The sequence below is a fragment of the Gamsiella multidivaricata genome, assembly GCF_025024155.1.
Source record: "Gamsiella multidivaricata strain RSA 2152 chromosome Unknown BC939scaffold_43, whole genome shotgun sequence".
Lineage (NCBI taxonomy): Eukaryota > Fungi > Mortierellomycota > Mortierellomycetes > Mortierellales > Mortierellaceae > Gamsiella > Gamsiella multidivaricata.
The window spans coordinates 262,928-275,773 of NW_026251751.1; the positions used below are offsets into that span (position 1 = coordinate 262,928).

General features: G+C 48.4%; 3 protein-coding genes and 1 non-coding gene across 4 annotated transcripts; 2 read left to right on the top strand and 2 right to left on the bottom strand.

Moving 5' to 3' along the window:
* Nucleotides 1–602: 602 nt before the first annotated feature.
* On the top strand, nucleotides 603–3,147 carry BC939DRAFT_478206 (uncharacterized protein; the record flags this gene model as incomplete). Its single annotated transcript, XM_051558740.1, has 7 exons — nucleotides 603–635; nucleotides 805–1,084; nucleotides 1,182–1,459; nucleotides 1,558–1,649; nucleotides 1,740–2,210; nucleotides 2,279–2,576; nucleotides 2,689–3,147. The coding sequence occupies 7 exons, from the start codon at nucleotides 603–605 to the stop codon at nucleotides 3,145–3,147; spliced, it is 1,911 nt and encodes a 636-aa protein (XP_051411044.1).
* A 3,161-nt stretch (nucleotides 3,148–6,308) lies between these two features.
* On the top strand, nucleotides 6,309–9,082 carry BC939DRAFT_455307 (kinase-like domain-containing protein). Its single transcript, XM_051556174.1, has 5 exons — nucleotides 6,309–6,618; nucleotides 6,744–6,826; nucleotides 7,327–7,492; nucleotides 7,597–7,833; nucleotides 7,943–9,082. The coding sequence occupies exons 1-5, from the start codon at nucleotides 6,582–6,584 to the stop codon at nucleotides 8,959–8,961; spliced, it is 1,542 nt and encodes a 513-aa protein (XP_051411045.1). The 5' UTR covers nucleotides 6,309–6,581; the 3' UTR covers nucleotides 8,962–9,082.
* Nucleotides 9,083–9,320: 238 nt separating this feature from the next.
* BC939DRAFT_t118 lies at nucleotides 9,321–9,392 on the bottom strand. Its single transcript has one exon. It is a non-coding gene; the product is annotated as a tRNA-His (tRNA).
* Nucleotides 9,393–12,166: 2,774 nt separating this feature from the next.
* BC939DRAFT_504277 (uncharacterized protein) lies at nucleotides 12,167–12,787 on the bottom strand (the record flags this gene model as incomplete). Its single annotated transcript, XM_051560505.1, has 1 exon — nucleotides 12,167–12,787. One exon carries the CDS (start codon nucleotides 12,785–12,787, stop codon nucleotides 12,167–12,169), a length of 621 nt encoding a protein of 206 aa, XP_051411046.1.
* Nucleotides 12,788–12,846: the final 59 nt, after the last annotated feature.

The window sequence follows — 12,846 nt, forward strand, 5'->3', positions numbered from 1 at the left end:
TCGTACTCCACACCCTAGAGATACCAGAGTATGGGGTACATAGACAACCTGAAGACCCCTCCTCCGGAGGACACCACATAGGCGATAAGGAAACATACGGGCATGCGTATCATCATCATCATCATCATCATCATCATCATCATCATCATAATCATTGGTAGAGTGTATTGTCAAGCCCGCCGCCGGCCAAAAGGAAGCAAGAGGTAGTGCGGTGTCATGCAAATAAGGCGCACAGGCACGACAATTGACATGCCGACCGGATAAAACGTTTATTCAACCATCAACCTTGTTGGTCTCGCCTTATTTAAAGTCATCATTCCTTGGAATCTCCACACTGTTGCTCTCTTCTCATTCCTCTCATTCCCACCTTCTGCAATGCCAACATTTAAAAAGTTCAACCTCGACCTGCAGAGTGTTGAGTTGTCAGGGACACGTACCCCTGGTGCCACAGGCGAGTCACTATATGCCTCCCTTGTTCCGGTGGTCTGCCCACCCTCTCTATTGAATCTAACATACTAACCGCTGCTGATTTATGCACTTAGGCCATTACAGACACGCGGCGTTCGAGGATGGACTCATTGATCATATCCGCGAGGCACCCCATGTCAGGACCCTTTATGATCTTTTTCAACATGGTGAGTCTGGCTACAATAGCCGAAGAAATAGACTAAATAAATACGCATACGATCCGGGCTAGTCTAACGCAGCCGACCCCCACCCTTTTTTTTGTCCGTCTCGCCAGCGAACTCAAAATATTCCGAACGCGATTTTCTCGGCCACCGCCCTTACAATGCCGCTACAAAGACATACGGTGGATATACTTGGGAGACCTATGCGCAGATCAACCAGCGTGTCAACGACGTTGGAAGCGGTCTCATGCATTTGAACGAAAGAATTCTCGGTAACAGCCAGCTGAACCGCTGGTCGGTCGGTATCTGGTCGCAGGGGCGGCCAGAGTGGTTCATCACCGAGATGAGCTGCAACTTCCATAATCTTGTCTCAATTGCTCTGTATGATACTCTTGGGCCTGATGCGATTGAGTACATTTGTCAACATTCAGAAATCAAGGTCGTTGTCTGCAGTAGTAAGCATGCTTTTACCCATAACAAGACCGATGACCAGCCTGTTGCCACCGAACCACACTAATATTTTTTTTTTTTTTTTTTTTTCATTGTCCTTAGTCAAGAATATCATTCAGATGATGAAGATTGCCGACAATTTGCCTGAGCTGAAAGCCATCGTTAGCATGGATTCGCTCCGCGATAGCGCTACTGCGCCCGGATCCGGCGACAACAACTCCGCGGACCGCCTTCGCTCTTGGGGCAACGAGAAAGGCATCAAGATCCTCGATTTCGATGAGATTGAGGCCCTTGGTAAAATGTTTCCTCGCAAGCATACGCCCCCTCATGCCGACGAAGTCGCCTCTATCTGCTACACCAGCGGCACCACTGGCCAACCTGTATGTATTCATGCACGCATACTACTTACTACGGGCCTGAATGTAATGATTGGGTTCTACACTTTGCTAACGCTATATCGATTTGTGTCTGACGATAGAAAGGAGCCATGTTGACCCACAAGAATTTTATCGCGTCTATTGGAACTAACCGTGAATCCATGCATATCAATGCAGACGACGTCCTGATCAGGTATGCAAACCACACATTCGCGCAGAATAAAATAGTTTACGACAATCTTGGCGTAGTTTCTTACCGTATCCCGTTTTTTCATCTGCGTAGTTACCTTCCTCTGGCCCATATTATGGGCCGTATGGTGGACACGAATGCTACGTTTGCTGGGTGCAAGGTCGGCTACTTCAGAGGAGATGTCGCGCTGCTCATGGAGGATGTTGCTGAACTCAAGCCTACGTATTTCCCAACCGTGCCTCGTCTATTGAACCGCATCTACGCCAAAATTGTCGCTGCCACCATTGAGGCGCCAGGTGTTGCAGGTGTATTGGCCCGTCGAGCAGTCGCTGATAAGTTGGTCAATTTGGAAGCTGGCAAGGGTGTACACCACCCAGTATGGGATCCTTTGGTGTTTGACAAGGTTAAGATGGCTCTCGGTGGAAGAGTCCAAGTATTGTTGACAGGAAGCGCACCGATTTCCAAGGAGGTCCTCAGCTTTTTGCGCGTCGCTCTCGCTTGTGTTGTTACAGAGGGGTATGGTGCTACAGAAGGAATGGCCGTTGGTACCATCACTATGGCTGAGTAAGTTACCTGTCTATTCACCGCTATGGATGATGTTCCGTGCATTCTGTATCGGTTATCCAACCAAGTTTCCCCTCTATTCTGTTCTTTAGCGAATACATCCCCGGACATGTTGGCTGCCCTCGCCCTGGTATAGAGCTCAAGCTGGTGGATGTGCCCGAGATGAACTATCTTACAACAGATAGGCCCTACCCTCGTGGCGAAATCCGTATCCGCGGTGCTACAGTATTCAAGGGTTACTATAAAGACGAAAAGAATACCCAAGAGACCGTTGACCCGGAAGGATGGCTTGCGACAGGAGACATTGGATTTATGGATGATCGCGGATGTCTTACTATCGTCGACCGTAAGAAGAACATTTTCAAGGTACATACTAGATCTGAAAATGCTGATAACGAATGCCTTGCTCAGCAGTAACTGTGCGATCGACCCTCTTTTTTGCCTCCCTTAACGCGATCCTAACGATTGTCTTTAATAGCTAGCACAAGGCGAATATATTGCACCGGAAAAGATTGAGAACATCCTTACTGCCCGATGCAACTTGGTCATGCAGATTTATGTCCATGGGGATTCCCTCGAGAGCACGCTGGTGGCCGTTTCGGTCCCGGACCCGGAGACCTTTGTGCCTTTTGCCAACACCATTACGGGTGCTGCGATTGCGTTGAATGATCAGGAGGGCATTGCCAGACTCTGCGAGCACCCCCAGGTCAAGAGTGCCTATCTGAAAGAACTCGAGAAGGCCGGCAAGGCCGGGGGTTTCAGGGGGTTCGAGTTTGTAAAACGTCTTCATTTGACCACAGACGCGTTCTCGGTCGATAATGAGTTGTTAACTCCGACGTTCAAGGTCCGTCGTCCTCAAGTCCGTGACAAGTTCAAGGATGTGATCCAGGCTATGTATGAGGAGATGCGCAACGAAGTGCCGGCTGCAAAGCTTTAGGTGCTGCGGACTTAATAAATATGTGAGAACTTTTGCTGGGCTGGAGATCACTTTGGGATGATGAGACGACTTCCTCGGCCATGGAAATGTCACTATTTCAGTGGTCTGTAAGTTGTCTAGGTCATTAAAATGACTTTACTGCTCGATGTCCACTGATCTCGAGCAACATATGAACCTGGCACATTTGATTGCTGGCTGCGTTCCTGTTGTCAATCGAATGAAGCGAGAACTAAGTAGCGAAGACACGGAGCAGGCAATGTACCTAGAAGTGGACGGAAATGTTGGGTCTCATTTTAAATGTCACTACCAATCTCGCTCTGAAGACACATTCTCCTGTATTCAGATCCATCGATCTTTATCACCATTATACCGTTGTCCACCAAAAAGAATTCCGCAAACAGGATTTGAGGCTCATTGGAACCGTCGCATGTCCACATCTTTTGCCCGTAGCTATATTCCTATGCAAGGATTCCAGGTTTTTGGAACACCAACCATACAATATCGTCTCCAGGTCGTACCATGATTAGGTTTCACAGACCTATGGGCTAGTCGACGAATGCAGATGCCTTTGCCAGTGAACTTAAACAGGATCATCCATCAAAGCCAGCAGTCGAACCCCTGGTCACTGAGTATCTGATCGGTGAGCAATTCAAAATGGTTTATCCCTGAGATGTATCGGTCTTACTTTACAGCACTCTTGGCTCAATCCTGATTGAGTCCATCCTAAACCACACAGAGATCTCCAAAGTTGTCCCAAGCGGCATCAAATCTTATTGCTTTTTCTAATATGCTCAGTACGGTGCCTCGGACCTTCTGCGGCTTATAGAGAACATATTTGTGGCCACAGTATGCGTGGATCTTCTTTTTCATCATCGAGTTTAGGTATTACAATCAAGAGGGAGACGAATGGAGGATGATCCAGGCTTTCAGACTGAAATCCAGTTATTTCAACGTACCGTCGCTGTTGAAACAGACTAGTAATGGCGACTCATTGTACGCATATTCCGTGCAACAAACGCAGAAGACAATGCTTAAAGACCCCAGCAACAAGTTGAAAGGCGCTGTTTAGACAGACGAACTTCTGATAAATCTAAATATTTAAAGATCGATGTGAGTATTGACTTGAAATTCATGAGGTACATGGTTGAAGCCAGCGTAGATTTGCAACTGCTATGCTTCCAGCAGATCACCGCACTCATCGCACTAAGGAATGAGCGCCTTCACAACTTTCAGTTCCAAGTTCAAAAATATGCGGCGCGTCGTGCTAGCCGCGAATCCGTCGCTGCATGTAGCATTCAGAAACGCAATCCAGAGACAGCGAGCGACCCAACTAGTCCTTCCGTTATTACGCATGCCACTGGGTTTCACAACGAGTAATGGGACCCCGATATGGCTCGCATAAATCCCTGATGGACTAGCGGTAATATGTGCCCCGTTTGACTGTATGAGCTAAGGCGACAGCGCTGTATTGAATAAGGACGTTTTAAAGAACGTATATTGGGAAGCCTCCCTGCTTTTGTGAAGATGAATGTCAAGATAAAAAACGCAATCGCTCAGCGCTCATCTTCGCTATGTCGACTTTGAGTGCTCTGATAAACCCTTGACTAATTAGTACTTCTACATAGAAGAAACCCGTCGCCGTTAGATAGATGCCGCACGCAGGTCATAGGTTTTCCAGAATAGCCTCGTTCTAGCATGCCATTGAAGAGTAGCTATATAACCGGCACGTCAAATCTCTGCTGCAGACGGAGTAAATCCATGAAATAGCTATTAAAACCTTGCCTTTACAGCGAGATCAGGCACCTTCTCAGTCATTGCTGCCATTGATCTAACAATATCTCCAATTAAATAGTGTGAGAAGGTCCCTTGGATGTCCTCGGCCAGTTCGCCCATAGACTACGTGATGATACATGAAAAGACAGGCGAAAACATTGCGACGAATGACTCTCTGTATAGTGCTGAGCATCGTGGCAGCCAGCTCATACAGGACATTTTTTTTTTATTTCGAGCGCGTCTCTAGGAGTGAGGCAAAGACCAGGCTCCTCCGGAAAAAGTTCTGAGTATGGCACACAGAAGCATTGGATTGATATTTGGTACGTCTTGGATGGGAATGCAGATGCCATGGAACACAAGCTGGGACGCTACGGCTTACGTGTTCATTTTCAACCCAATGCACAGGAGCATGGCATAACGGATGCTATGGATACGGAGGGCTCTAGAAGCACCACGTTGAAGCGCTTCAAGTCTCAGGATGCTAAGGCGATATCCCTCGTTTTTACTTGCAAGAGCTGCTGGGCGCGAAACGTGAGCAACATCAGCATGAATCATTTGATACCGTCGAAACTGGATGCTTATTGAACTTTTGAGAACTGCAAAATACTGATGCGTCGTCAGGATAGGACGCGTACTGTAGCTGTAGGAAACTGTATCTTGTCATTTTTAGACCACACCGTTGACGCGATCGAGGCTGAAGAGACAAGACTCAAACACGTCCATATCAATTGCCTCTGCGGATCAACTTTCCGCTGGAAGCGCGTAGAGAGATGGATATAAATACGTATACCTCTACATGTAAATGAAAATGGAACGGTGAAGGATGAAATGGCGCTTCAAGACGACAAGTAGTCTTCTGGAATATGCCCGAAGGATTCTTTTTCTTTTGTAGCCATTGGAGCTACCAAGAGGCCAGAGGCTGTTTATCTGTTCCAGGGTTGGTCGCTTTCTTTCGATTTTCATTCTCAGATTTTTGTGCGATAAACATTCCCCTTGGGCATCAAATGCACACTTGGATCGTTCGAGACTAGAAGCAACGGTGGCACTGCTTGGTCCACATGACTGTTGCTCCACTCGGACCATCATAACGTGAGCATAGAAGAAAGAAGAAAGAGGCGTAAAAAAAAGGAGCGGTGAGCGCGTCTAAGGGTTTGAAGAGGTCGGGTACGACGACATATGCATGAGGAGATAAGTTCGACTCTCTTCTGGAAGTTATTTTTTTGTTTGTTTGTGTTTGTGTTCAGCAAAAAAGAGTATTAGTGTCACACAAAATTGTGCTTATGCGAATGTGAGTTGAACGGGTGATGTGGCAGATTTGGTTCAGTCCGGCAACGTGCTCTGGTTGGTCCCTCGGTCCAAGCGACTTTTTTATTGTTGTTCACTGGCGACCACAGTTCGCCTGTTTCCCGCCTTGCTCTTGCTCAAAGAACACGGCAGTGGAGGTCAGAGAGAACCAACTTACCGAGGACCCTTGCCTTCTTCTCTCTTCTATACCACTCAATCCAACTCCCGTGGACACCATCTCCACTGCTCTATCCTCCATCCCTGCTTCCCTCTCACTCTCTCATCTCTCTTCCCCTTTCGTTCTCATCGGTCGACGAGGTCTACCATCACACCACCATCTTGACATAAACTCCTCGCCATACAAATTTGCGCCCGGGATGAATCCATCGCCAGATGCATCCTTGCCAGGAATCGGTAAGAGTGCAACTTGATGTGCCCTTCGGCATGTTGGCGGGGTCGATTGTCCAACGCCTCTTTTTTTCATCTCAACCCCTAGATGGTTGGTCTCACATTACTCAATTTTGTCTTCTCCCACATAGCGCACTACACGTTCTTGAGGCCACTGGGGCATGGCCGTTTTTGTTTGGTCCACCTTGCTCGGCATTTTTTCACAGAGAAGCTGGTAAGTAGACGAGAACATGCCTCTATACCGGTCTACATTTTCGACGCTTCTAGCCCTTGCATCGGTTCAGTCCCTCCTATGGCGAATGCGGAGACGAAGGGAGACATGTTGAAAACAACGTTCCTTTATTGTGCCAGGGCAAGGGGGATAAGCAGAGACGATAATATCAGTCGACGCTAGCATCCCTCTATGGACGTCAATTGGATGCAAAATAAGGTGGATCTGGAAATGCCTTATGCACTATAACCATACAAGATTAAACTGGCACGCAACCTTGTTGGTCTCAGATGCGACCATCATACTCCATACTCCGTACTCCATTCGATCAAGTACTCCAGCACATACCAAAATTCTCTCTTTGCCGAGTACCACTAGACCCCATTCCTAATCCCACTACCGTCTTCTATCTGAACCACAATGGACACCCTCAGCAACACCGTTCTTCCCATACTTACTCAATGATCCTGGTCTTCTCTCTCTCGACTTGATCTATCGAACAGTATGCTGTCAAGGTCATTGACAAGCAGGCACACAAATCCGATATCCTACTCCGGCTACGGCGCGAAATCGAACTCTTAGAGTCCCTGGATCATCCCAACATTGTCAAGCTGCACGAGGTCATTGAGACCCAGTTCACAATTTATGTGTGCATGGAATATATTGAAGGTAAAACGGAAGTCAATGTCGATGTCGATGTCAAGATACACCTCCTTCAAGGCATCACGCTTACCCATTTTTCAACACATATGTTTTGTCCGATGGCATAACAGGATGCAGTCTTGAACAGCACCTAAAGAACCATGACCATGGAAGGGTTAGCGAGAGGGAAGCCCGTAGGATAGCACGGGAACTCGCAAGCGCCATCTCTCACTGCCACTCGCGTTTCGTCGTCCATCGAGACATCAAGCCCGCCAACATTCTTCTTATGCCAAGCGGCAAAGCCATGCTGATCGATTTCGGACTGGGCAATACGTTCTCTTATCGCTCCCGGCTCAACACTATCTGTGGTAAGGTCGAAGCTCCCTTTTAATCTACTCCATTTTAGATCGGCCCTTTTTTCGACAATACCTAATGCGACCTACCTTTTAACTTTTATTTTTTGATCGTGCCCTTTAGGATCACTTCCTTACTACTCACCGGAAATTGCACGCGGTTCCAGTTACACAGGCCCTGAAGTTGATATCTGGTGTCTGGGCGTAGTCCTTTATAGAATGACCGTTGGACGGGATCCCTTTATGGGCGCGACAAAACGCGATGTCAAGCTGCAGATCACACAGGACATATTCCGGCCACCACTGAACCTCAGCCCTGGCTTGCAAACTACGCTTCGGACACTCCTCGCACCGGACAGCGCACACCGACGTACTCTCGCAGTTCTCGAAAACGACCCCTGGTTTCACGAGGATACCGCAGAACAAGTGAACCAGCAGCTGCCACCATTCTTATCTGAGGACCGCAGCATGTCTGAAAACAGTCGACTCAGTGGAGCCACGCTTGTGCGGCAGCAATCCCATAAGCGACAGTCGCTCACGGACAGCTATTATTATGGCTATGACAGGAACGGGTCACTTTTTGGGAACCACTCTGCAGTGACAGCTGCCGGTCCCATTGGCCCGGTTTGGCAGATCGATCGGGATCAGCCACGGCTCCGCAAGAATCGCGTGAGGGTTGTGCCTGCTCAGGATGGATCTGCACAGAACGACTTTTTGTTCCGACGAGATCAGGAACTGAGTTTGCTACAGTTTTTGGTGCCAATTTTGCGGGCCTGTCAGGTCTCCTATTACTTGCATTCGTCCTCCAGGATCCTCTGTGGCACTAGCTTTGTGAAGGATCTCCCCGGTGAGGGATGGTCGACTCCGCCATCTGTGGCGCTACAGAAACTGGTTCATCAGGTCGGCGCAGCTATGACAGGCCGGTCGATGGAACAGGTATCCAAGCAACACCTCATGCCTCGCTGCGGTGTCTTTTCGATCGATATTGTAAAGGCCAAGGAGAAGAAGGGGGGACAGGGCGGAGGACATTTGTTGATCATCAAGCGGTTGTTTGGGTCGTCATTGACGGTGCAGTATTTCAAGAAGCAGCTTCTATACAATGCCACGATACCGCCCAAAACTCAGGAGGCATCTTCTACTTAACCAGAATACCTGGCTTTCTCATCACCTACATATAGTTATACCATCGAGAGTCGCCATTTTGCTATTTAATCTATCTGTAAAATATAATTATAATCATAATCGTAATTGTAATCAAAAAAACACAACGTTTGCTGCTTTGTCATTTTTGTCTCTTCTTGCCCTGGAAAGAATAAGCTGGCAGAAGCTACGAAAAGCTATCTCAGCATCAACGGCCAGCGAGGATACAAACCCAGTGCTTCTATAAGACGAAAGAGATCATCACGAACAATTAGACCTTACAACTGTCTCAATGGACACGTCAAGGACACAACCAAGCAGAACCAACCAACCAAAAAAAAAAAAAAAAAATGGAAGCAAAATGCTAACACCTGGAATCGAACCAGGATCGTCTCGGCCACAACGAGATATACTAACCATTATACTATGTTAGCTTAAGAGTTACTGTTATTTACAGTCTTAGATATTTCACATATTACTACCTCTCTTTATTTGCACGCATTCCCTATTTGCACATTCTATAATTGCACGCCCCTTACTTGCATGCCAGGGCTCATGTGGATATATGTTAATGAAAAAAATAAAAACATGTCCGTGTGGTGCGTTACTCGCTGGCCATGCAAACTGGAGCTGCCCTGGCTCCATGCTTGACCCAAACGCAGCGGATCGGATGCTGCTGAACTGCCTGCAATGGAGGAAGCGGTTGACAACCATGGAGGGGATGGGGGAGATACCCTTTTTGTAACAAGGAGTTTTCAGCTTTTAACACACTGATGAGGTGTGGCAATTGTTGCGCAGGCCCCAGGGGCGGGCCCAGGGAATGTGACCTGTCAACTGGCGACTGTGGATCGGTTCCGCTTTGGTGGTGAGGACAATGGCGGTAGATCTTTGCTAGTTAGGTCTGATAGATTCGCAGGGTCAATTGACTCAAGAGACAAATTTTTATAAAACCCCCTCCCCCTACTTGCACGCTTGTCCCAAGCTTCACACAGATGACAGACAAGACCATTTGGACAGCACTCGAGAACAAGATCAAGGGAGCTTCGGCGATACGGCAAGCAAGCAACACACTCGGCCGTGTGGAGGACGAGACAAGGGACGACGACCAAGCGGCCTGGACGGTTCAAGATATGTACCACGGACTGACACCAGCGGCTCTCACCAAAGACTGAGCGAATCTCTTCAAGGCGACCACCTCGATTGCGAGGTACATGGTCGGTCGATTTGTCAAGGCCATCGAGGAATTCGGACGGACAGAAATCTGGAACAAAAGAGGCAAAGTCACCGCCGACAGGGGAAGAGAAAATGGGATCACTACCATGAGCAAACGCGCCCGGGGACGCAACTGTGTTGGAGAGCACAGACGTAATGGTAATGGTTTCGTTGGATCCCCCAGGAGACAGCGACGCGTATCGGATGTGAAAGAGATCGAGGAGCGAGCGGACAAGCGAGTGCTGCAAAGTTGCCTGTAGCAGGTGGAGCTCAACGTGATGGAACGCACCGGCAACTGTAAATTGTTGATGATTGAGGAGCGCGGCTAAAAGGTAACCTTTGCGCACAACAGGCCAAGTAGGGAGCAGGGCTCAGTCATCGACCCCAGGTGGGGTCGAGTTACCATTCATGCTGACGGGGATTGTGAAGGGGATTGGAGCTGCGAGTGACAAGCAGCGGTGCGGCAAAAGCCGCTTATTAGATTATTGAGCACCCTTTTCTATGCCTCTAGCAATAGGGTTTCCTAATCTAGTGTTCCTCACTAATAAATCACACATATCCTCGTGAGTTCTAGTTATCAGAAAAAAAGAAAACAAACTTGTATGTCTGTCCCATCTATCCTATGCAATAAGAGCTGTGGTCAGGAGCGCTTGAGGAAGTGAGTGCAGTTGGAGACAAAGTTTTTTTATTTTTTTTATTGATGCCAGATCCCCCCAGGCGTGCAGGCGTGCCACATGCTGCATTGTCCAAGCTTCGGCTTGGACTGTCAGTCGGCCGATAGTTACCTAAAGATAGCTAACAAAAGGTTCCCACTAAGCTAATGTAAAGTGAGGAACCAAATACCTATGATGCACATTCTGAGTCGCATGGTTTCTAATACTTGAGCCAGGGCCCAAAACCGCTACGCAACCTGTCGCGTCCGATGGGTCCTCTTCTAGTCAAGATCACGGGCCAATATGGGTTCTATCCTCCTCCCTCTCTCCCTCTCGTTCAACACCACCCTTCCCTGGAGATGGTCCACCAGGCGGCTATCTGCTCTCCTTCTCGCCGCCGCCGTAACCTCCTCCTGGGACTGTTGTCTCACAAAGCCCTGGGCCTCACTTCCTACCTGGACTCCGACTTTCTTCATCCCCGCGCATATGTCCTCGGACTTTTCCCATGCCACTGTGACACTACATCGCTCTTTCCATCTCCTCTCGACCGAAAGCCTCAACTCGTTCTACAAAACGTCCAACCAGGTAGGCCGCGATACTCTCCGACGTCTTCAAGAGCAGCACCCAATCCATTGTCGGAGACTTTGGTATGAGTCCGTGATATATGTCTGTCAGTGGTATATAGGTTCGGCTTCCACCTGTGCATATACTGCATGGTTGGCAGCATACCATGGTTTTCCTTGATCCTGTGGGACCGATGGTTGCAAGGTTGGTGAATAAACCCCCTGGCGGATTTTTCTCACGTTTGATAACAAGGCTGGATCGCCACTCCAGTTCTTCTCACTGCTGAATAAATTGTTTCGTTCGTTGTTGACAAGTCCATGCATGATGGTTTCTGGCTGCAGACTGGTACTTGATCAATTGGCGAATGTCGTCCTCCGCTGGCTGACCATAGGAGGTCGTATGTGTCTTCATGCTCGTGAAATACTGTGCGTTCAGTTGCGTAAAGAACAAAAGGGTGGAGGAACAGCCCAGCCTGGCTCAAGATATCACGTGTAGGAGTCTCTTTGTGGAGCTGCTATTTTGATCGAAGTACCGCCTCGTATCAGCGTATCAGCACAGCACCTCCTTTTTGTTACATGAAGCAAGCTCGATCTCTGAGTGCCGTATATACATGGACACTTCTTGTTTGAGCTATAGAGAACAAGCCTGGATTGGAAAGGGTTGTCTGGTTCTTGTTCTGAGCTAGATTAAATATCCTATCGAGTCTTCGACTTATTAAGCTCGGCCGGTTGAACTTCTCAGTTCGATGGCCCGCTTACATGGATGTAGCGCACGGCATTTCAATCTAGGGCTCGTTTTTGCCATCGGAACATATGACTCATTTTATCCAGATGAGCTGTAACCGCGACGGCTCGACGCCAGGAGGAGTAAGTGACATCAGACGACACAATCCAGTTCGGGAACAGGGCTTGGCCGTACATGGGAGCCGCCTCTCGAAGTATATCGCTGATGTCCGTGGCTATTAGGGAATCTAGGTCCACTCCCCGAAGGTTTGGCGCAAACTTAAAGTCCTGGATCATATCAAGCGTTAATGCTTCGCCCCGGAGTTTTAGACCAACTAGGGATTTGAACGAACACAGCCGTCCCCAAATTGGCTGCATTTCCCCGAATGTGGACAACCTGAGCGGATGTCGGGGCCTTCCATACTGCAGAGGTTGATACTCGAGCGGTTGGATACCCATACACAGGTTCTCGAGCACATTGGCGCATGGCCACGGTTTACTCCCCTTGAAGAGCCCGATTGTCCTCGCCATCATGCCCAACAGGTTCAATCTGCGCAAGAGCGTGCAGTTCTCCAAAAACATAGAAGCACTGGCGCTGTTAAACACCATACACCCTTCAATGTCAAAGGTAACCAGACTGTGTGATATTCCTGGCGATACATGGACTGATCGAGACATACGTGTCAATTGTGTGAGAGCTTGGTCTTCATGCGCCATCGCCACCATCACACCCGTCG

Excerpts from the sequence above, each read along its gene's own strand:
- BC939DRAFT_455307 (XM_051556174.1), top strand. The coding sequence starts at position 6,582 with ATGAATCCATCGCCAGATGCATCCTTGCCAGGAATCG. Across the intron at positions 6,619-6,743 it reads TGCATCCTTGCCAGGAATCG|CGCACTACACGTTCTTGAGG; the intron begins GTAAGAGTGCAA and ends TCTCCCACATAG. Across the intron at positions 7,834-7,942 it reads CCGGCTCAACACTATCTGTG|GATCACTTCCTTACTACTCA; the intron begins GTAAGGTCGAAG and ends CGTGCCCTTTAG.